The 25,021-nt window shown below is 41.7% G+C and overlaps 1 protein-coding gene and 1 pseudogene across 2 annotated transcripts; both read right to left on the bottom strand.

Annotated features, from left to right (window-relative positions):
* Nucleotides 1-3,098: 3,098 nt before the first annotated feature.
* On the bottom strand, nucleotides 3,099-11,795 carry LOC109907013 (biglycan-like; annotated as a pseudogene).
* A 3,218-nt stretch (nucleotides 11,796-15,013) lies between these two features.
* On the bottom strand, nucleotides 15,014-23,760 carry si:dkey-6n6.1 (extracellular matrix protein 2). Of its 2 annotated transcripts, none has more exons than XM_020506437.2 (10): nucleotides 23,404-23,760; nucleotides 23,001-23,126; nucleotides 20,910-21,058; nucleotides 20,062-20,530; nucleotides 19,668-19,783; nucleotides 18,349-18,484; nucleotides 18,014-18,171; nucleotides 17,271-17,410; nucleotides 16,182-16,508; nucleotides 15,014-15,756 (listed from the first exon to the last, which is right to left on the bottom strand). In XM_020506437.2, exons 1-10 carry the CDS (start codon nucleotides 23,558-23,560, stop codon nucleotides 15,564-15,566), a joined length of 1,971 nt encoding a protein of 656 aa, XP_020362026.1. In that variant the 5' UTR covers nucleotides 23,561-23,760; the 3' UTR covers nucleotides 15,014-15,563. The 2 variants fall into 2 exon arrangements, with proteins under 2 accessions (XP_020362026.1, XP_020362027.1); XM_020506438.2 differs by having other exon boundaries at nucleotides 20,062-20,527; nucleotides 23,404-23,741.
* Between the last annotated feature and the right edge of the window lie 1,261 nt (nucleotides 23,761-25,021).

The raw sequence follows: 25,021 nt of genomic DNA, 5'->3' as shown, positions 1-25,021 counted from the left end.
TTTTTTTTAAAGACACACCATACAGTGCCTTCAGAATGTATTCACACCCCTCGACTTTTTCCACATTTTGTTGGTGTTACAGCTAAAAATGAAATTGTGATGTTTTGTCACTGGCCTACACACAATACCCCATAATGTCAAAGTGGAATGATGTTTTTTGAAAATCTTACAAATTAATGAAAAGATGGGGACTCCAGAGTGGCGCAGCGGTCTAAGGCGTCACTACAGACCCTGGTTCACTCCCGGGCTGTGTAACAACCAGCCGTGATCGGGAGTCCCATTGGCCAACCATCGTCCGGGTTAGGGGAGGGTTTGGCCGGGGCGGCTTTACTTGGCTCATCTCGCTCTAGCGACTCCTTGTGACGGGCTGGGCGCCTGCAGGTTGACCTCGGTTTGTCAGGTGAACAGTGTTTCTGACACATTGGTGCGGCTGGCTTCCGGGTTAAGCGGGCGGGTGTTAAGAAGCGCGGTTTGGTGTGTCATGTTTCGGAGGACGCATGACTTGACCTTTGTCTCCCGAGCACGTTGGGGAGTTGCAGAGATGAGACAAGATCGAAAAAGGGGGTAAAATAAAGCTGAAATGTTTTGAGTCAATAAGTATTCAGCCCCATTGTTCTGACATGCCTAAATAAGTTCAGGAGTAAAAATGTGCTTAGCAAGTCACATAATAAGTTGCATGGACTCTGTGTGCAATAATAGTGTTAAACATGATTTTTGAATGACTACCACATTTCAAACACAGATTCAACCACACAGAGCAGGGACATTTTCCAATTTGTCACAAAGAAGGGCACATATTGGTAGATAAAAGCATACATTGAATATCCTTTTGAGCAGGGTAAATTTATTAATTACACTTTGGATGGTGAATCAATACACCCATTCACAACAAAGTTACAGGCGTCCTTCCTAATTCATTTGCCGGAGGGGAAGGAAACCGGTCAAGGATTTCACCATGAGGCCAATGTTGACTTTAAAACAGTTACAGAGTTTAATGGCTGTGATAGGAGAAAACTTAGGATGGATCAACAACATTGTAATTACTCCACAATACTAACTTAATTGACAGAGTGAAGAGAAGGAAGCCTGTAGAGAATAAAAATATTTCAAAACATGCATCCGGTTTGCAATAAGGCACGGAGGCAAAACTGCAAAAATGGTGTCAAAGTCATGAACACAAAGCATATGTTTGGAGCAAATTCAACACAACACATCACTGAGTACCACTCTTCACTTGTTCAAGCATTGTGGTGGCTGCATCTTGTTATGGGTATGCTTGTCATCAGCAAGGACTATGAAGTTTTTTTTATGATAAAAGGACACACAATAGAGTTAAGCACAGGAAAAATCCTAGTGGAAAACCTGGTTCAGTCTGCTTTCCAACATACACTGTAAGACAAATTCACCTTTCAGCATGACAATAACTTAAAACACAAGACCAAATATACACTGGAGTTGCTTACCAATACGACATTGAATGTTGCTAAGTGGATTAGTTACAGTTCTGACTGAAAATTGTCTTGAAAGTATATGGCAAGACTTAAAAATGTCTGTCTAACAATGACCAACAACCAAACTTGACAGAGCTTAAAGAATTAAAAAAATTATAATGTGCAAATATTGTACAATCCAGGTGTGCAAAGCTCTTAGAGACTTAACCAGAAAGAGTCACAGCTGTAATCCCTGCCAAAGGTAAGTCTAAAAGGTGACTCTAACATGTATTGATTCAGGGGGTTGAATACTTATCAATATATATTAGTGTTTTATTATTCATTACTTTTTTACAAATGTTAGAATTTTTCTTCCACTTTGACATTACAGAGTATTTTGTGTAGATCGTTGACAAAAAATTACAATTTAATTAATTGTATTCCAATTTTGTAACACAAGACATTTAGGAAAAGGTCAAGGGGCATGAATACTTTCTGAAAGCACTGTACATTATTAGGCCTACATCTCATCTGTCATGAAACAATACTGTAGGCTACATAGGCCCACTATTTTGTAAAGTTGGTAGTTGGTCAAGAAATAAACTATAAGAGTGATTTATTAATAACCTACTTTCAAAACATAATACACACACAATAATACACACACAAACAATTCCTTACCTGCAGGCAGAAAGATAGGCTACAGTCACACAGGAAAGCTGACAGGTGTTTTCGCACGTTAAATAAAATGCAAGTTGGGCAAGGAATTTCACCACTGACTGTTGTAGAACACAATATTTTCTTAGTATATGAGGCTATGGTAAAATATATTATAGCTCACCTGCTGCATGTAGTCCATTATTGTGTCAATAGTTTTGACCATTACATCTTAGTAGATTTGGTGGCAGGGCGTGTTTTTTTTAGTTGAAGGGAAAGTCGTTTGTAAATTATGTCAGTGACTCATTAATGTTTGGCCAGTATTTTTATTTTTGTCAGGCCTATTAAAAAGTTAGCAAGTCTGCAAGAATATTGAGAATATTCTAATAGGTGGGATAAAATAGTAAAATATTGATATACTTAGAAAAAACATCTAATGACATGAATTTGTTGAAGAAATCACAAGATTTATAAAAAGGTATGCAAAATGTATTTTAAATCATTTCCAAACACATCATAACAACAATTTTTTTATGATTTTTTTATGAGTGATCAATTCTTCTGAAGGTGACTAAATCTTTCAACTGACAGTTTGTATTGTTCTTTTATATCCAAAACATGAGATCAGTTGTCAGATCAAAGGTCAGTTGAGATCAAACAAAAACAAACAAAGAAAATGATTTATTAATAATCATGGTTGACCTTAAAACGAGGGACAGGTTTTTTATCCTTAAAATTAATCACTAATCACATAATATAAATAATAATTTTCAGAAATGACTTTGTCAAGCAACAAAAATAACTAGGGCTATGATGGTGAAAACCTGGGAAAATGTAGGGGTTAAGTGGGTTAAACTCTTCCTTGAAGTCCCATAGTGCACATGGGAAAATGTCAAAATGCTGAATTTGCAAGTATGAATGTGCTCTATATTAAAGGGCACTTAATTTAACTGACTATTAAAATGCATTATTGGTGCTAAAATTTTACTTAAAATATCAAAGGGACGCAAAAGGGACTCATTTCGTGGAATGACCCGCCTAACATTTGACAAAAAACAAAGTCTTATCGAAATAGATTGGATTGATTGATTGTAGTGATGAGGAGGATGCATTTTTTCCCAATATACAATATCGCCCACCCCATGCATGCAAAACAGACTTCAGTTATGTTTTAGTTATCTATCTTTTACGCTACGGCAGACTATCAATTCATTGTTTTTGAACTGTGTAATAAAGTAATTTATTTGACATCTGAGTTGCATGTATTCCTCCCCAGCTGGTGCCTCTCATGCACTACTTTTTGTGGTTGCCAAACTGTACGGCCATCCTGTTGCTGACACAGCGGAAGGTGGCCGGCTCCACCTCCCAATAGTTGATTGGGTTATCAAATAGACTGATCCCGTTGTAGTAAGTCTTCTTCACACCAAAACCCTCAGGGCAGAAGTCATTCATGTCAACCTGGCTGATGTAGTTGGAGTGAAGGTAGACCACCTGTTTAAAAAACATTACATATATCAACTGTTATCAACATAACATAACATATCAAGTGAAATCACCAATGCTGATGTTTAAAAAACATTACAGATATTAATTGTTATTAACATAAGTGAAATCACTAATGTTGATGTGATTGATGCTGCTTCACAACCCCCTCCACACTTTACCTGCAGATACTTCATTCCAGCAAGGCCTCCAGGGACATTGGGGATCTGGTTGTTCTCAAGATGCAGCTCTCTCAGGTTTTTAGGTAATACAGGCTGCCGTGCTCAATGTGGTGAATGTGATTGTAGCCTAGACCCAACCTAACACCCACACCTACACACACACACACACACACATTGAAATTGAGTGATTGATGAGACAATGAAGGGCAGACCAACTAGAGAAGGGGTCCCTAATTACATTCAGCCATGGGCCGATTTTTCCTTGACCGAATGGTCGGGCCACCGTAACATAGTTATTAATAATTTGTACACTGCAAATTGACCGCAACAATCCTAAACAGATATAGTATTTGACAAAAACAGAATCATTTCAAACGTTGATGATTACATTGGGATACGATCACATATGCCTCTCCATTTTTGCGTGGGAATACTTGGAATCAGAATTCCAAAATTAAAATCCCTTTCAGCTAATTTCCTGGTGATTACTGTATTCTATGTCCAAGAACGAAAATTATATATGAAAAAAATCTCAGATGCTCAAATCAAATCAAATCTCTGTACAGCACTTTGAGATATCAGCTGATGTACGAAGGGCTGTATAAATACATTTGATTTGATTTCAGATGCTCACTTCTTATCTTGAAAGGACAACATTTATTTAAAAAAATTAAAGCATAACAACAGCATAATAGAAGAGTAATCAAGTTGCACAACAGAAACTGTTGGGTATCATCATGATACCCTTCTATTGATACCCTCTATCATGACAATTTTTTATTTTTTATTTTTTTATTATTATTATTATTATTATGTTTTCTTCTTGGGCCTCTATAACTATATCTATTGTTTTTATTTTTGTTGTTGTTGTGTGATTTGGATTAATCCCCTCTACCACACGGAACGCAAGAGGTGGCTAACAACAGACCTCCATCCTATGCTAGCTTGCTACCGATGCCCTGGCTAGCTGTCTAAATCACCAACCAACCTCTCCACTCACCGGACCCTTTTGATCACTCGACTAAGCATGCCTCTCCTTAATGTCAATATGTCTTGTCCATTGCTGTTCTGGTTAGTGTTTATTGGCTTATTTCACTGTAGAGCCTCTAGTCCTGCTCACTATACCTTATCCAACCTATTAGTTCCACCACCCACACATGCAATGACATCTCCTGGTTTCAACGATGTTTCTAGAGACAATATCTCTCTCTTCATCACTCAATACCTAGGTTTACCTCCACTGTATTCACATCCTACCATACATTTGTCTGTACATTATACCTTGATGCTATTTTATCGCCCCCAGAAACCTCCTTTTACTCTATGTTCCAGACGTTCTAGACGACCAATTCTCATAGCTTTTAGCCGTACCCTTATTCTACTCCTCCTATGTTCCTCTGGCGATGTAGAGGTGAATCCAGGCCCTGCAGTGCCTAGCTCCACTCCTATTCCCCAGGCGCTCTCTTTTGACGACTTCTGTAACCGTAATAGCCTTGGTTTCATGCATGTTAACATTAGAAGCCTCCTCCCTAAGTTTGTTCTATTCACTGCTTTAGCACACTCTGCCAACCCGGATGTTCTAGCTGTGTCTGAATCCTGGCTTAGGAAGACCACCAAAAATTCAAACTACAACATTTTCAGACAAGATAGAACTGCCAAAGGGGGCGGTGTTGCAATCTACTGCAAAGATAGCCTGCAGAGTTCTGTCCTACTATCCAGGTCTGTACCCAAACAATTTGAACTTCTACTTTTAAAAATCCACCTCTCTAAAAACAAGTCTCTCACCGTTGCCGCCTGCTATAGACCACCCTCTGCCCCCAGCTGTGCTCTGGACACCATATGTGAACTGATTGCCCCCCCATCTATCTTCAGAGTTCGTGCTGCTAGGCGACCTAAACTGGAACATGCTTAACACCCCAGCCATCCTACAATCTAAACTTGATGCCCTCAATCTCACACAAATTATCAATGAACCTACCAGGTACCTCCCCAAAGCCTTAAACACGGGCACCCTCATAGATATCATCCTAACCAACTTCCCCTCTAAATACACCTCTGCTGTCTTCAACCAAGATCTCAGCGACCACTGCCTCATTGCCTGCCTCCGTAATGGGTCAGCGGTCAAACGACCTCCACTCATCACTGTAAAACGCTCCCTGAAACACTTCTGCGAGCAGGCCTTTCTAATCGACCTGGCCGGGGTATCGTGGAAGGATATTGATCTCATCCCGTCAGTAGAGGATGCCTGGATATTTTTTAAAAATGCCTTCCTAACCATCTTAAATAAACATGCCCCATTCAAGAAATTTAGAACCAGGAACAGATATAGCCCTTGGTTCTCCCCAGACCTGACTGCCCTTAACCAACACAAAAACATCCTATGGCGTTCTGCATTAGCATCGAACAGCCCCCGTGATATGCAGCTGTTCAGGGAAGCTAGAAACCATTATACACAGGCAGTTAGAAAAGCCAAGGCTAGCTTTTTCAAGCAGAAATTTGCTTCCTGCAACACTAACTCAAAAAAGTTCTGGGACACTGTAAAGTCCATGGAGAATAAGAACACCTCCTCCCAGCTGCCCACTGCACTGAAGATAGGAAACACTGTCACCACTGATAAATCCACCATAATTGAGAATTTCAATAAGCATTTTTCTACGGCTGGCCATGCTTTCCACCTGGCTACTCCTACCCCGGACAACAGCACTGCACCCCCAACAGCAACTCGCCCAAGCCTTCCCCATTTCTCCTTCTCCCAAATCCATTCAGCTGATGTTCTGAAAGAGCTGCAAAATCTGGACCCCTACAAATCAGCCGGGCTAGACAATCTGGACCCTTTCTTTCTAAAATTATCTGCCGAAATTGTTGCCACCCCTATTACTAGCCTGTTCAACCTCTCTTTCGTGTCGTCTGAGATTCCCAAAGATTGGAAAGCAGCTGCGGTCATCCCCCACTTCAAAGGGGGGGACACTCTTGACCCAAACTGCTACAGACCTATATCTATCCTACCGTGCCTTTCTAAGGTCTTCGAAAGCCAAGTCAACAAACAGATTACCGACCATTTCGAATCTCAGTATACCTTCTCTGCTATGCAATCTGGTTTCAGAGCTGGTCATGGGTGCACCTCAGCCACGCTCAAGGTCCTAAACGATATCTTAACCGCCATCGATAAGAAACATTACTGTGCAGCCGTATTCATTGATCTGGCCAAGGCTTTCGACTCTGTCAATCACCATATCCTCATCGGCAGACTCGACAGCCTTGGTTTCTCAAATGATTGCCTCGCCTGGTTCACCAACTACTTCTCTGATAGAGTTCAGTGTGTCAAATCGGAGGGTCTGCTGTCCGGACCTCTGGCAGTCTCTATGGGAGTGCCACAGGGTTCAATTCTTGGACCGACTCTCTTCTCTGTATACATCAATGAGGTCGCTCTTGCTGCTGGTGAGTCCCTGATCCACCTCTACGCAGACGACACCATTCTGTATACTTCCGGCCCTTCTTTGGACACTGTGTTAACAACCCTCCAGGCAAGCTTCAATGCCATACAACTCTCCTTCCGTGGCCTCCAATTGCTCTTAAATACAAGTAAAACTAAATGCATGCTCTTCAACCGATCGCTACCTGCACCTACCCGCCTGTCCAACATCACTACTCTGGACGGCTCTGACTTAGAATACGTGGACAACTACAAATACTTAGGTGTCTGGTTAGACTGTAAACTCTCCTTCCAGACCCATATCAAACATCTCCAATCCAAAGTTAAATCTAGAATTGGCTTCCTATTTCGCAACAAAGCATCCTTCACTCATGCTGCCAAACATACCCTTGTAAAACTGACCATCCTACCAATCCTCGACTTTGGCGATGTCATTTACAAAATAGCCTCCAATACCCTACTCAACAAATTGGATGCAGTCTATCACAGTGCAATCCGTATTATCACCAAAGCCACCTATACTACCCACCATTGTGACCTGTACGCTCTCGTTGGCTGGCCCTCGCTTCATACTCGTCGCCAAACCCACTGGCTCCATGTCATCTACAAGACCCTGCTAGGTAAAGTCCCCCCTTATCTCAGCTCGCTGGTCACCATAGCATCTCCCACCTGTAGCACACGCTCCAGCAGGTATATCTCTCTAGTCACCCCCAAAACCAATTCTTTCTTTGGCCGCCTCTCCTTCCAGTTCTCTGCTGCCAATGACTGGAACGAACTACAAAAATCTCTGAAACTGGAAACACTTATCTCCCTCACTAGCTTTAAGCACCAACTGTCAGAGCAGCTCACAGATTACTGCACCTGTACATAGCCCACCTATAATTTAGCCCAAACAACTACCTCTTTCCCAACTGTATTTAATTTTAATTAATTAATTTATTTTGCTCCTTTGCACCCCATAATTTTTATTTCTACTTTGCACATTCTTCCATTGCAAAACTACCATTCCAGTATTTTACTTGCTATATTGTATTTACTTTGCCATCATGGCCTTTTTTGCCTTTACCTCCCTTCTCACCTCATTTGCTCACATTGTATATAGACTTCTTTATACTGCATTATTAACTGTATGTTTGTTTTTACTCCATGTGTAACTCTGTGTCGTTTTATCTGTCGAACTGCTTTGCTTTATCTTGGCCAGGTCGCAATTGTAAATGAGAACTTGTTCTCAACTTGCCTACCTGGTTAAATAAAGGTAAAATAAAATAAATAAATAAATATCATGATACCCTCTATCATGATACCCTCACCCTCTATTGCAGGGTTCCCCAATAGGCGGCTCTCATGCCAAATTCGGCCAGCGGGTGATTTTATTTCCCCCCAAAGTTTTCTGAGCAATGAAAAAAATATATAGATCTACAGCATTCATAAACTCCTCATAAATGCATAATGCGATGGACTTTTAGAACACCCTCTTGTAAAGCTACTTGTCCAGACGTACCTGTGCAAACCCTCATATTGCCTTAGGTCTTAGGTCTCAATGGCTTGAATTTGATTCTGATCCAAATGCAACTCATGTAGACCCTCGGGGATATCTGTATGGTGAAGGAGAAGAAGTGACCGATAGATTCAAAAGATTTTTTCAGTGGAAATGTGTGGGAAGTTGAAATGATAATGAACAGAACACTTAGCGGAACACTCCAAATATAATTATTGTAAAGGTTATGCCATGCTTTCTACCTTTAGGGATGCCTGTGAGTTTTGCCTCAGAAATGCAAAGGAAGGTAAGTTTGAGACCATCAAAGGCTCCCGGCTCCAAACCACTGTTCTGAATAGGATTCCTCCCATCTCTTTAGGAGAAAATATGTGTTTAAGTCAATGCCAATACCCACTCCAGTACTCAAGCGGCTAGATGTAGACTTCAAAGACTTCAAAGATGTTAGATGTGTTTTGCTGTTGCCATATCTGGTGCTAACACATTATAATTATGGCCTAAGGTCCAACTATAGCTTGTCATCTCACCAGTGCATTTCATGCTGCCCAGGCCAGAGACATCTCTAGCCGCCACCTTCTTGATATGGTTTTCATGTATACGGAGCTCCACCAGGGAGGAGGGCAGGTTCTTGGGCACGGCTGTCAACTGGTTGTGGGAGAAGTAGAGCTTTTGCATCCTTCTGAGGGGCATGAAGGCCCGCAGGTGCACCCTGGAGATCTTGTTATTCACCAACACCAGAGCCTGAGAAAAGAGGGATAGGTCATGAGGAGACCAGCCACCCTGACCCAAAATAAATATATACAAGCATTGTTTTCATTGTAATACTAAACCATGATATATTCAAACACAGATACGAATCAGCCCATTACCATTATATAATAAGTTATGTACTATATAGTAAACAATATATTATTTGAAGACACAGCATTAAAAGTGTTTATATTTTCAGTATGGACACTGAAAGGGGGCGCTACTATGAAAAAAGCAAAGACAGACAAGTGATGTATCCTTCTATTGAAATGCCAGAACTCTCTTCCACCATTTGTGTTATGACTGTTGGTGCTCACATAGAGGTTGCTGAGACCCTTGAAGTCATCCTCTCTTATCTCTGTGATCTGGTTGCTTTGAAGGTCCAGGAGCCTGGTCTCCGGGGGGACGTCATATGGCACATAGTGTAAACCTGCAGATCAAACCACAAGAGATTAACTTACCTGCTTGACTTTACACACTTTTCCACATTCTGTCAGTTCACAATGATTACAATTCAGTTGTAATATAAACAATTGTTATTGTTGCTTTTTAAAAAGTGTTAAATCTATGGACACTGTGCTTGGACACTGTGCTATCTAACCTCCAAACGAGCTTCATTGCCATACAACACTCCTTCCGTGGCCTCCAACTGCTCTTAAACACTAGTAAAACCAAATGCATGCTTTTCAACCGTTCGCTGCCTGCACCCGCACGCCTGACCAGCATGGATGGTTCCGACCTTGAATATGTGGACATCTATAAGTACCTAGGTGTCTGTGTCTGGCTAGACTGTAAACTCTCCTTCCAGACTCATATCAAACATCTCCAATCGAAAGTCAAATCAAGAGTCGGCTTTCTATTCCGCAACAAAGCCTCCTTCACTCACGCCGCCAAACTTACCCTAGTAAAACTGACTATCCTACCGATCCTCGACTTCGGCGAAATCATCTACAAAATTGCTTCCAACACTCTACTCAGCAAACTGGATGCAGTTTATCACAGTGCCATCCGTTTTATCACTAAAGCACCTTATACCACCCACCACTGCGACTTGTATGCTCTAGTCGGCTGGCCCTCGCTACATATTCGTCGCCAGACCAACTGGCTCCAGGTCATCTACAAGTCCATGCTAGGTAAAGCTCCGCCTTATCTCAGTTCACTGGTCACGATGGCAACACCCATCCATCCCACCCGTAGCACGCGCTCGCTCACTGATCATCCCTAAAGCCAACACCTTATTTGGCCGCCTTTCGTTACAGTTCTCTGCTGCCTGTGACTGGAACGAATTGCAAAAATCGCTGAGGTTGGAGACTTTTATCTCCCTCACCAACTTCAAACATCTGCTATCTGAGCAGCTAACCGATCGCTGCAGCTGTACATAGTCTATGGGTAAATAGCCCACCCATTTTTACCTACCTCATCCCCATACTGTTTTTATTTACTTTTCTGCTCTTTTGCACACCAATATCTCTACCTGTACATGACCATCTGATCATTTATCACTCCAGTGTTAATCTGCAAAATTGTAATCATTCGCCTACCTCCTCATGCCTTTTGCACACAATGTATATAGACTCTTTTTTTTCTTTTTTTTCTACTGTGTTATTGACTTGTTAATTGTTTACTCCATGTGTAACTCTGTGTTGTCTGTTCACACTGCTATTCTTTATCTTGGCCAGGTCGCAGTTGCAAATGAGAACTTGTTCTCAACTAGCCTACCTGGTTAAATAAAGGTGAAATAATAAAAAAAAAAATATGAATCATGACAATATACCTCTTTGACACACACAGTATGTTCTCACTCTTAAGGTTATGTCTGGATAATTCCACAAGTTAGATTTGATCATCATACTGTAATTTGATAAATGCTGAGTAATTATCTGGGCTATGGTTTGCATGCATATGTTGCACTTTGTTGTTGTTTGTGTGTGAGATGTCACCATATAATTAGGAAGACACCAGATACCCCAGACTCCACGTAGCACTAAAAAGTAACGTGCAGTTGTGCAGTGTGACTGCTGTCTACACATTGACAATTGTATGTTTAGTGTGAAGAATCATTTGAAGAGAATAAAATATTGTGACTTTGTATCTTTTAACTCACCCAAGTCAGAGCACTGCACAACCTTCTGGTTACACTGACAGCCGAATGGGCAAGTAGGCTGTTCTGGTTTGTAGTATTCTGGTTTGTAGTATTCCTCAACTGCTGAGCCCTCCTCTTCATCGTTCACCATCATCATCAGCCCCTCTACATCGATGCTCTTCCCAAAGTCCAAGAAGCCCTTCTGCTTAAAGGGCAGTGCCACAGAGGGGGTGGGTGGAGGGGTGGCACACAGCAGGAGAACAACAACAGAGAAGGGAATCATGGCTAAGCCTTTTGTGAAAAGAAATCACAAGAGGAAAACAAAAAAAGCACAAGGAAAATGAACAGCAGTCAATAAAGAGCCGCAGTTATGAATCCGGCAACTATTTAACTAAATTCTTGTACCATACAATTGGAGAGTTGATCCTCAATGTAAAAAATCTATTATAAACTGGGTGGTTTGAGTCCTGAATGCTGTTTGGCTGAAAGCGGTAGTATATCAGACCGTATTCCACGGGTATGACAAAACAATTATTTTTACCCTTCTAATTATGTTGGTAACCAGTTTATAATAGCAAGAATGCACCTCTGGGGTAAGCAGTATATGACCAATATACCACGGCTAAGGGCTGTATCCAGGCACTCCGCATTGCATTGTCCCTAAAAACAGTCCTTAGCCGTGGTATATTGGCCATATACCACACCCCCTCAGGCCTTATTGCTTAATTAACTACCAGTTAGAAAATAAAACAATACTGAGGATCTCTAGGCTTGGATTTGTGTCCCCTGCTCTATGGTGTGATTAAAACACACACACTTAGGCAGTTGCTGGTTGTTTCATCCTTAGTGGATGCTGTATTTGCCCTTTAAGTGGTGAGACAATACAAAATGGTTTATTTTGGGCATATATCTTCAATATAATTTGCTTAGCTCACCAGGAGTGGTGGGATTGTATTGTATATACTGTAGATATTGAATGAGAAGTTTAAAATAACAAAAATGTATCTCTCTCTGTTTGTCACACACACTCACACACACATACCAAACCTATAGCTAGCATTGTGTTACAGTTATGAGTAATCTCATAGTCAACATTGCCACTCCAGCAAAAGTCAGTCCAAAACAAATAGTAATCAGGGACAAAGAGTGAAATTCACCCTGGCTTTCATACATATGTTTGATAAGCTTCAATCTCAAGATGTGATCTATCATAGATGTCATAGGCGTTCTCACTTAAAAGTCAGTCTTACTCTTCCCATCAATTTTGGGCTTGGCATAAGAGGCAGTACAATCATGGACCATGGATACTATGTGGTCTTTGGGTCTGTAACTACTACACTGTGTGCAATCTGTCACTATGTATTAGCAGCATAAAAAAAGTCAAAAGTCAATTAGTATGATATGTTTTAATTTGTGGCTGTCCATCATCCATTTCATATGATATGTTACAAATGTCAATTTGTACAATATGCTACGAATTCCAAATCTTACAATATGTTACGAATTTGCAAAATGTATGATATATTAAGAATTCCAATTGGCTGTGTCGAACATTAGCTACAGTAGCTGGCTCATGCTAACATTAGCAAGATGGCTAACTTGAGCTAGGTTAGGGTTTGGGTTAGGGGTTAGGTTTAGAGTTAAGTTTAGGGTTAACTTTAGGGTTAGGAGTTAGGTTAAAGGATTAAGGTTAGGGGAAGCGTTAGATAACATGCAAGTAGTTGCAAAGTATCTAAAAAAGTAGTAGATATTGCAAAGTTGTTAATTAGCTAAAAAGCCAAAGTTGTCCGTATTGAGATTCGAACACGCAACCTTTTTGTTTTTAAATGTTCACTTTATGCACCTAGCCATCCACCCAAAACAGCTACCCTACTTTTGTTTTTGCGTTAAGTAACCTTCTGTCTTACGTAACCAGACATTTACTTTGTTACGTCTAGTCTATGAGGCCAGGCTGGAGGGTCAAATTTCTAAATACAATGAATGAGATGGATGACAAACAAAAATCACTTATTTGCTGTTAAATTAAATTCTTAGTCTATCATTTTGTACTAAATTTGTCTTCCTGCAGTGAGCACTTTAACTACAGTATGGGGTGGCTCAAAGTTTTGATTGTTTGTGAAATTATCTGTGTTTGTTCTGTCTCAAGGGAAATTGATCAACAGCTATAAAAGGAATATATAATTTGTAGGCTTAGGTAGGATTGCGTCACACCCAGAATTCTAAAAAAAAAAGTTTTAAAGCTACATAGTCAATTTCAAATGTTATATATTACTTTAACAATCAAAAACATTTCAAATGCAGAATGTTCAACCAACTGTAATAAATCTGTAGCATATAGTGTCTTCTAACTGTAAATAATACTGAATATATGATCATCTTTAAGTCAAGAAGCTCAAATATATTTACTGTGACAGTCACGAGACAGCAAGACACCGTAAAAAAAAATAAAAAATAAAGTATGTGTAGAGGATTTTTAAATAAAGATGAATTAAACCTCAAACTGATATACAGGATAAGTAGCCTGACTGCCATTAGGTACCGAGATGAGATCCTCAGACCCCTTGTGAGACCATATGCTGGTGCGGTTGGCCCTGGGTTCCTCCTAATGCAAGACAATGCTAGACCTCATGTGGCTGGAGTGTGTCAGCAGTTCCTGCAAGAGGAAAGTATTGATGCTATGGACTGGCCCGCCCGTTCCCCAGACCTGAATTCAATTGAGCACATCTGGGACATCATGTCTCGCTCCATCCACCAACGCCACGTTGCACCACAGACTGTCCAGGAGTTGGCGGATGCTTTAGTCCAGGTCTGGGAGGAGATCCCTCAGGAGACCATCCACCACCTCATCAGGAGCATGCCCAGGCATTGTAGGGAGGTCATACAGGCACGTGGAGGCCACACACACTACTGAGCCTCATTTTGACTTGTTTTTAGAACATTACATCAAAGTTGGATCAGCCTGTAGTGTGGTTTTCCACTTTAATTTTGAGTGTGACTCCAAATCCAGACCTCCATGGGTTGATACATTTGATTTCCATTGATAATTTGTGTGATTTTGTTGTCAGCACATTCAACTGTGTAAAGAAAAAAGTATTTAATAAGAATATTTCATTCAGATCTAGGATGTGTTATTTTAGTGTTCCCTTAATTTTTTTGTGCAGTGTATTTTAAGCCATAACCAAGAATTGGTCCAGTCCCCTTTTCATTACCACTTTTGTGTGTGTGTGAGAGAGCGAGAGAGAGTGAGAGATTGTAAACTTCCTCATTAGGTTGAGAACTACAGTAAATACACCAATTACAATCCAACCACCTCTGGTGAGCTAAGAAAATTATGATATATGCCCAAAATAATCAATTTTGTACTATCCAACCACTTAAATACAGTATCAACTAAGGATAAAACAACCAGCAACTGCCTCTACCCAGTGCTGCTCATGTAGATTGTTTGAGCTACTGAGACCTACTCAGGCTATTTAAAGTAACCATAGACAATGAACAGCAATTATTTTCCATGTTTTATTTTCAAAATGTTTCATTACACAAGTTGGTCACAAAGTTGAAACAGTTGTTCATCAATTCATTAAAAAACAACAACAGTGAGTCTAGAGTAGAGGGCACTACTATCAAGTAGCTACCTGGATCACCCTGGGTAACTGCACATTCTGTTTCTTTTGATACATACTACTATCAAGCAAGATTAAAGTCACAAGTAAAACCTAACACTGCCTTACAGAGTGACTCTGTGAAACAGGTCAAAGACAAACACATAATCTGTCTGTTTACTTGTGATAATGAAGCCCACTGACAAAGGGCTGGTTGCATTAACATTGCCCTGGACTTATGGTAAGACTTAGGATAGAAGTCTAAGTTCACCTGTTGCATACAGTGTGGGTATCATAAGTCTGACTAACCTAATCACAACGCATCAGAGAAGACAATCAGAGACAGAGTCAGAGGGAATTATGTAATGAGGCACTAGGTGAAACCCAGGACAAACTGACAGGGGGTTGGAGAGGGTGAAAGAGGAGGAGGGAGGGGAGGAAGAGGGATACTAATAATCTTCATGGTGGTAATCTTCCTCGTGACTCTGTGGCCGTAGTATGATGCTATGGTAGGTCTTGATGCAGGAGAGGGCAGTGGGTGGGATGAGGCGCCGGTCAATCAAGTTGTACTCCAGGTGAACGGAGACTAGGGGCGAGTCGTCGCTCAGGCGCGTGTCACACAGAGAGTTCAGAGGAACGTCCCTGCACGGAGGAGAGAAAAACAAACAGACAGCTGGGCACTCAGTGACCACTGATAGAAAGACAGAATATTCAGACAAGACAGAAGGACCTTTGACCTGATCAAAGGAAATAGCAGAGAGAAAACAAAAATTACACAGTGAGATTCACAATAGATTTGGATGTGCCATTATGGTTAGAGACTGCATGTGGCTAACTGGCTATCTGTCTCTATTTTATTTCGAAAAAGAGTACAGTACTGTGCTCTTCTCAAAGTTGGTTTGTCTCCCAGTGGGAGGAAGAGGACAGAGAGAGGAACTTAATTACGTTAGATAACGTTGTAGCTGAGTTACCAGATAACTTCACAGTTGAGTTACCTGATAACATTGTGGTTGAGTTACCAGATAACATTGTGGTTGAGTAATTTGTTAACGCTGTGGTTGAGTTACCTGATAACATTGTGGTTGAGGCGGAGGAGCTGCAGGCTCTTGAGCTTCAGTAGCCCCCTGGGGATGGAGCGAAGCTGGTTGTGGTCCAGCAGGAGTTCAGTCAGAGTGTTGTACAGACCCAGGAAGGACACTTTATCAATGCCGTCGTTGGCCAGCCTGTTGTGGGACAGGTGCAGGAGGTCCAGTCCCGGTTTCATGTGGCCAAACACGTAGCCAGGGATCCGCTCAATCTGGTTGTGGTGCAGGTGGAGCTGCTTAAGGCCCACAGGGAGGAAGGAGGGAACATGCACCAGCTTATTGTGCGACAGATCCAACGACTCCAACTTTCTGAAATGGTAGGGAAAATACAGGGAGATCTTTTGCTCAATATGTGAAAAGCTTGATGACATGAATAGATAGAAGGTAATGAATGTACTGCATTATGTCTCCAATTGACAGAGATTTTCAATTTTAGATCTATATTACTAGTCCACCTTTCCTTTAGAAGGCTGGTTCAATGTTTCCCAATCATTCACCAGAGGGTTCCATCATATCCATCACATCTATGCCACGATTTTGTAGTTTAAAACCACTAAGAGCCAGCAGTCCCTCCCTTAGGTTCTGGAGACAGTCAAGCCCAATCATAAAGCTGGACTGAGTCTGCTGTTCCGCTGTGTAGCCAGCCACATCAGCACGTCCCGAAACAATCTCACGCTGCTTTTCCCTCCTCTTTTCCCTCCCCTTTCTTCAAATATGCAATTAAAATTGTGCCCTGCAAAAATATTTTCCACTCATTATTGCCACTCAAACTGGGAGACTAACAAATGCACTGAGTGTCAGATGAATTACATCATTTCACATTTTGCTTCAGAATCCTGTATGCAATCATGTTTATATTCATACATTTTACTACATCGTTTGTCAAAAAATTATATTCAATACATTCATAAAGTAAATACAGAGGATCTGAAATACTGTATGTTTGCATTAATAGTCCCTTCAAGGTGGCGATCAAAACCAGAGTAGCAGTAATCAGTAATCATTGCACTGAACAACCTCCTAAATGCTGCAAAAGTAAGAATGGAGAGAGGTTGGGTTGTTGGGACTTACAACAGGTGTATCCAGGCCCTTGGGGCTATGCGGTCCTCCCGGATCTTGTTATAACTGAGGTCCAGAAACCTGAGGTTGACAGTCTTGTTAAGGATCCTCTCATGCACCTCTTCTATTCTGTTATCTGACAGGTGAAGTGTCTAGAAATACAAGTCGCAAAACACCTTTAGTATCCGTGTTTTTAGGGGGTTCAGGGGGACCTACCGTGTTGTGAAGGGGGTGAGGGGGACCTACCGTGTTGTTAAGGGGGTGAGGGAGACCTAACCAGTCTACACACTACAGATCGGAGTTTGTGGTATGTATGGACCTAGCTTGCAATTACAAAAAAACTATGCATGTTTAGTAAAACATCAGAAACCTCTGTCATGTTACTACATTATTGACGAGTCTGTGGGCTATACCAAGACATATTTATTTTTTATTATATACTGTATATTTGGACTTTATTCAGACGGTGGGGAAATTAGGTGGGGAATGCTGGACGCAAGGGTTGAACTCTGGTCTCCAGTGGGGAGTTGTATACGTGACATGTGCCGGGGAGTGTGACCACTACGTCATGGCTCTGCACCCAATAAGCATTTCAAATAAGGGAAAATAATTTAGCTTGATTGACCCAAATGTCTCAGAAAGTCATGCCTCCCCAAGCTAAACTCCTCTGTTGGATTGAGGCTACTTTACTGCATGTCATTGGCTCCTGCATGCTCACTAAAGTGGCATCACAGGCACCTTGTCCAATCACTGACCTGCAGGGTCGTAGGAAGCCCAGAGGGGATGGCCCGCAACTTGTTGTCCTCCAGTCGCAGATAGATGAGTTTCTTCAGGGGCCGGAAGGTCAAAGGTGACACATTCCCATCATGGAAGTGGTTATCCTCAAGCTCCAGTGTCAGCAGTTTGGACAAACCTGAGGAGAGCCACGTTTTCAAATCGCAACACGACAATATCAACATGTCAATAATATCTGATGTAGTTATTTGACTTATTTTCCAGATATTTGTTGCCAAATGGGCTATGCCAACAATGCTAAAGTACTATTCTGCACATCCTATCAGAACAAATCTTTGTACACTCATTCACATACCTTTAAAGCTACTAGGTGTGAGGCCCAGGATCTTGTTGTCATTGATCTTCAGCTCCACCAGGGATGGCGGTAGAAACGAGGGGACTTTGGTCAGATTGTTGCCATCTAAATTCAGCCTCCTCAGCTTGGTCAGGGTCTGAAACAAGCCAAAAATCCACCCACCTTAGAACAGAAGGTGTGCTAGAACAGAAGGCGTGCTGTGATGTAACCAGTGTCCCTCTCTCTATTATGGCCAAGCACAAGAACTGCAATTTTACCTTACACTTCTACTTTGCTGTTTAAGAGATATACCATCAATGTGTGTTTCATTTGGTACACGGCCTTATTCCAGTGTAACTACCAGCTGAATAACCTACATAATTACTATACTCTGTAATAGGCTTGTAGGCTATGTACATAATTGTGTTTTTCAATGGCGCAGGAATAATAATTAAATTTCTCCAGCGATGGCTGTTCTCAGTGGGGATTTTATTGAATTCCACCCCGTCTTATTTATGAAGTTTCTCATAATGTGCTTTGTTATATAGTCTTTGTCAACTCTGAGATGTACTGCAAGCAGAGTAGTTGATAAACACTAATGTTCTCTCAAGGGAGTTTTTAGCACTGTGAGTTCTTGGCATCAAGGGACTATGACAACTGAGTGGGAACAGGTGAATGTTAGGACACCTTACCAAAAATTATTGTTCTGTTTTTAGTTGTGGCTTGTCTGTTGACCGACGATATTCCTCGATTTATTTCAACAGCTAAGTGAGATTCAACCTGATGGCGCCAGATTAGACTTCTGCTCTTATGCGCTACCTGGGAGAGAGCAGCAGTCCTTGCAGTCCAACTACAAGATGGATCATCTTGTTGAAACATTAGGCGCTACCTATAATTTAAATGACTATAACATGCACATACCTGTACTATTCTATAACAGGGTTTCCCAAACTTGGTCCTGAGGGCTACCCCTGAGTGCAAGTTTTGTTTTTTTCCTCTAGCACTTACACAGCTGATTCAAATAACCAACTCATCATCATGCTTTGATTATTTGAATCAGCTATGTAATGCTAGAGCTAAAAACAAAATGTGCACCCAGGGGAGGGATCCAGGACCGAGTCTTGGAAACCCTGTTCTATAACACTAAACTGTGACATATATTCCATGTCAATATTCTTTCAGAACAGACCGAGAGGAATCCAGGCAATGCAGCATGAGAATGGTCAATAGAGCCCTTAGTAACATAAGGCTGAGATGTGTAGGTGGGTCTGGGAGCGCAGTAGAGGTCCAACTGGAACCAAAGACAAATATGTTGAGAAGAAATATGCTCCAAGACTCACCCGGAACAGGTCAGGGCTGATGGAGGAGTCGTCCAGCTTGTTCTTGCTCAGGTCCAGCCACTCCAGGTTGGGCAGCCCAGCCAGTGCCTGGTGAGGGATCTTACTGATCTTATTGTCTGATAAGAGAATAGAACACAAACTGACCCAGTCACCTCAAACAGAAAAACCTTGTCCCTCATGCTATTGGACCTGCATTAGTGTTTATGCAGTATCTTTGTGTACAAACTATGTTTATATGCAACTGTGTATGCACCGCAAACCACATTTGATTGTCTCGAAGCCATTATAGACAATGATAAATCCTTTGCCTTCACAAAATTCAAACGGATTAAACATTGCTTGACTATGCCAATTGTCCCTGTAAGTAACATGTGAGATCTCTGTATATCCTTACCTGCCAGATAGAGGGTCTTGACCCCCTGATCTGAGAGGATGGGGATGTGGGCTATGCCAGTGCTTCCACAGGTGATCAGAGACTCCAAGAGCAGGCAGCCAGCAGGGAGAGACTCCATGATGCTGTGTCTCCTGGGGAACGTGACCACAGGATGTCCTGGCCCCGGCGCCCTCACCACGGGTTTCCTAGTGGTGGCTGGTCTCCCTGTCGGTGCCACAACCGGGTGCCTGTTGGCCCGCATGGTGGGCTTTCCCATGGCCCTGATGATGTAATTGTCATCGTCGTCATCATCATCATGCTCACTGTGGTCGTGGTCATCGTGATCATCATCATCGTCATCGTAGGGAAGGTATGGAAGGCTGACTTTGGTTATCTTCGGGTCACGCCTCTTGGCCACAGGGACATCAGCCCTCCTAACCTCTGTCTTCACTGCCACTTCCTGTTTCTTCACTGCTTCTTCTTGCTTCTTCTGGGTGGCCACGGGTTTTACAACATAGACATCACACACAAAATATATATATTTAAAATGATTCTGCATTTGGTGACTCATTGTCCTCACAAATATCCCTGTCAGCCAATTCTCAGTCATAAACGCAGGTTAGTATTTTTCATCATGAATCTTGTCTTGGAGGCAGCTCTGCAAAGTGGTCGCTAGCTGGCACAGCCAAAGTCATAAAATATGATTTTAAACCTAACCCTAACCTTAACCAGACTGCTAACCCTAAGTCCCGAAATCGCCCACTTCTGCCTCCAGGACAAGAATGACAATAAACGCCAACCTGCATCATAAACAACATTTAAAGCATTGTTAGTTCATTTGCCCTCTTTATATTCCCATGGGCCCCCACCACTTTCGCTGGAGTAACAGGCTGCTCCTCCTTCTGACTTCCTGCTCTCCTTTGGAAACTCTTCTTCCACTTTGGGATCCCCTCTTTGTCCTCTGCATTAGGGGAGGGCTTCTTGGCTTTGGGAGCCACTGTGTGCTGGTTGTTTGAACCTGAGGGAAAGGGCAATATATGTTAAATTCACATTTATACAGTATATGTACACATGTACAGTACCAGTCAAAAGTTGATACACCTATTCATTCCATGGCTTTTCTTTATTTTTACTATTTTCTACATTGTAGAATAATAGTGGACATCAAAACTATGAAATAACACATATGGAATCATGTAGTAACCAATAAAGTACTAAACAAATCAAAATATATTTTATACTTGAGATTCTTCAAAGTAGTCACCCTTTGCCACAATCGCTGTCGTGGTGGAAATGACCGGACCAAGGTGCAGCATGGTGAGCGTACATTTCTTTTATTGATACATTTCGCCAACAAAACAAAGGAAACGACCATGAAGCTTACTTAGGCTATAATGCCACTAACAAAGACAACTACCCACAAATACAAAAGGCTGCCTAAGTATGATTCCCAATCAGAGACAACGATAGACAGCTGTCCCTGATTGAGAACCATACCCGGCCAAAACATAGAAACAAAGAACAGAGTTTCCCACCCGAGTCACACCCTGACCAACCAAACATAGAGAATAAAAAGATCTCTACGGTCAGGGCGTGACAGCCTTGATGACAGCTTTGCACACTTGGCATTCTCTCAACCAGCTTTACTTGGAATGTTTTTCCAATAGTCTTAAAGGAGTTCCCACATATGCTGAGCACTTCTTGGCTGATTTTCCTTCACTCTGCGGTCCAACTCATCCCAAACCATCTCAATTGGGTTGAGGACAGATGATTGTGGAGGCCAGGTCATCTGATGCAGCACTCCATCACTCTCCTTCTTTGTCAAATAGCCCAGTTTCATCATTAGCGCTCAATGGTTTTTGCAACTGCACTTGAAGAAATTTTAAAAGTTCTTGAAATTTTCCACATTGACTGACCTTCATGTCTGAAAGTAATGATGGACTGTCGTTACTCTTTGCATATTTGAGCTGTTCTTGCCATAATATGGACTTTTTGTAACGGCTGTTGGAAGGAGTGGAGGACCAAGTTGCAGCGTGGTACATGTTCATCTTTATTATTGGAACTGAACACTGATTAGCCAAGATACCAAAGAGAATGAACACAAACCAAAACAGTTCTGTCTGGTGCAGAAAGACACAAAACAGAAAACAACTACCCACAAAACCCACGTGGGAAAAAGCTACCTAAGTATGGTTCTCAATCAGAGACAACGATAGACAACAGCCTCTGATTGAGAACCACAGGCCAAACAACAAAGAAATACAAAAATAGAAAATGAACATAGAATACCCACCCTAGTCACTCCCTGGCCTAACCAAAATAGAGAATAAACACCTCTCTATGGCCAGGGTGTGACACTTTTACCAAATAGGGCTATCTTCTGTATACCAACCCTACCTTGTCACAACACAACTGATTGGGTCAAATGCATTAAGAAGGAAAGAAATTCCACAAATGAACTTTTAACAAGGCACACCTGATAATTGAAATGCATTCCAGGTGACTATCTCATGAAGCTGCTTGAGACCATGTCAAGAGTGTGCAAAGCTGTCATCAAGGCAAAGCGTAGATATTTTGAAGAATCTTGAGTATAAAATATATATTGATATGTTTAACACTTTTTTGGTTACGACATGACTTCATATGTGTTATTTTATAGTTTTGATGTCTTCACTATTATTCTACAATGTAGAAAATAGCAAAAAATAAAGAAAAACCCTTAAATGAGTATGTGTATCCAAACTTTTGGATGGTACTGTATGTATGTTCAATTCCATGCCCTGGTCAATTTGTACACTTTATGGCAGCATGGACCATTTCAACTAGAAGCTGCCATGAAATCTAATAACCACAAAAAAAGAGTATAATCGTTCAATAACAATCTACAACATGAATGATGAACAATAGGAGTGAAGGCAGACGTACAAACTGGCCGCTGTGTAAATGCAGCTGCAGCTTACCGGCACAGGGAACAGGGTGACAGCTGACAGTTCCCATCTGACACTGGCACACAAGGCAGGGCTGAGGCGACCACATAGCCCCGTCAAACAGGGACATCCCATTCACCGAGCACTGCCCGCTGCGGCCTGCAATAGACAGACAGACACACACATACACACACAGACACACATAGCATTACTCACCTGCACGACACATGATCCACAGGTAAAGTACACATGAAACTGATATACAAGCCCCACACTCCAATTCAGTCTTAGAAAACTGAATGCAGTTCTTCGTGAAGCATTGTGGACCACCCTATCAATTGGGTAAATGCTAAAATCACAAAAACTAGAAGCACTGTGCACATTTCCTACATCTAACATTCCACCACCCTTTTCCAAAATCATGTTGAAAACTTACCGGGGAAAACAGCATCATTAGTATCATCCGGTTCAGATGAGTCAGTTGCTACCAGGGGTTTGGACCTCCTGAGCTTCTCTGCTCTCCTGCTGGACTTCCCACTGATTAGTGAGACTGCTGCGCATAGGCAGAGACATAGGAGCGCTAATCTGTTCATGGTCAGCTCTGGACTCTCCTGGTCAGTCTTCCTTTGGACAGTAACCCTTTCAAACTGAGTGTGAGGAATCTCAACTCCTGAAGGACCTTTATATAGTCTCACCCCCAACAAATATTTTTTGGCCACACAACCCAACAAAAAAAACAAAGGTGAGAGGAGAGAGGAGTGGAGAGAGGAAGCAGAGGAGTGGGTGAAAAAATAAAAAAGGAAAACATTTTCAGGACAAAGACCCTCTTTCATTCCTTTTCAAGAACCACCTCTTTCCTCTCCGCCCCTAGCACCTTGTATACCTAACAAACCAATAGAGGAGGTCCAGTCAGAGACGGCTTATCAAATTACTGTGATGTCAACCAGCGGAGTGCTTTCTGACAGCCCAAACAGACATTCCCATTGGCCACAGGCCAGAGGAGGTATAGCCCGCTGTACAGTATGGCCATGAAAGAAGAAAAAAATTATCTCTCAAAGCCCAGCTGGAATGAAAGGCTGCTTTGAGTCCAACACCCCCACAACCCAGCCCCACCACCAACCACTACCAGCCAACAGGACAGGGAGACACAGAGACCACACTCCTGAGAAATTCTTGGAGTTTTTTTCCTCTGGTTTGTGACCCTGCTTGACTGCACAGTTTCCCCCCTGTAATGTCCCCAGGGCCTTGCCTCTCCTCTGTTTACACACAATGCGTGTAACTAAGACAACCACAATGTATGTCGACAATGTCAATTCATGTTTCCCGATATAGTAAGTTTAATATACATGAACACTTAACCTTATCTCTGGGAGTGGGATATGGTTGCAGCAACACTTACTGCATTCTGGGCCACATCTATCACTGGCCCCCTACCACTATTTCTCCCAGTATGACCCCTGTTTGTATTTCATGTCTAATTTCTTAAACATTTTTCAAAACCCCATCCAAATTGTCCAACTCCTACTCGATTGTGGTGTCCACATCCTGTTAGTGAGATTTAAAAAGGTGTGCCTGACACCAACCACTCAGAGAGAGTAAATACCAAACACTCCTACATCATCCTGCTTTTAGAAACAGACACCTGCTGACCTGCTGCCTGGCCAACCAGGAACAAAACAGACTGAGTATGCAATCCTAATGAGTAATCTGAGCATACGCCATAGATACTTATAGGATCAGATTTACTCAACGATTGCACTAGTTCAAAGTTTGCTAATGGGCCTGTATTCATAAAGAATCTTAGGAGTGCTGATCTAGGACCAAGTCTCCCTTTCGAAAAAGCTAAACTGATCCTAGATCAGCGATATTACTCTGAGACGGTTTATGAATATGTGCCCCAAAATTTACTGGTAAATGTCAAAAAAAGATTGTGAAAATTAACAACCTTACTGCAAGTATAGAAAACAAAGGTGCAAACTTTGCACTGGCGCAAATTCTTAATAAATCTGTCCTTGTGCCTTTCAATGCACTGCATGGTCTGAGAATTCAGAAAT

This window comes from Oncorhynchus kisutch, linkage group LG17 (assembly GCF_002021735.2).
Source record: "Oncorhynchus kisutch isolate 150728-3 linkage group LG17, Okis_V2, whole genome shotgun sequence".
In the NCBI taxonomy this organism is placed as follows: Eukaryota; Metazoa; Chordata; class Actinopteri; order Salmoniformes; family Salmonidae; genus Oncorhynchus; species Oncorhynchus kisutch.
This window is presented reverse-complemented; position numbering and strand designations above follow the sequence as displayed.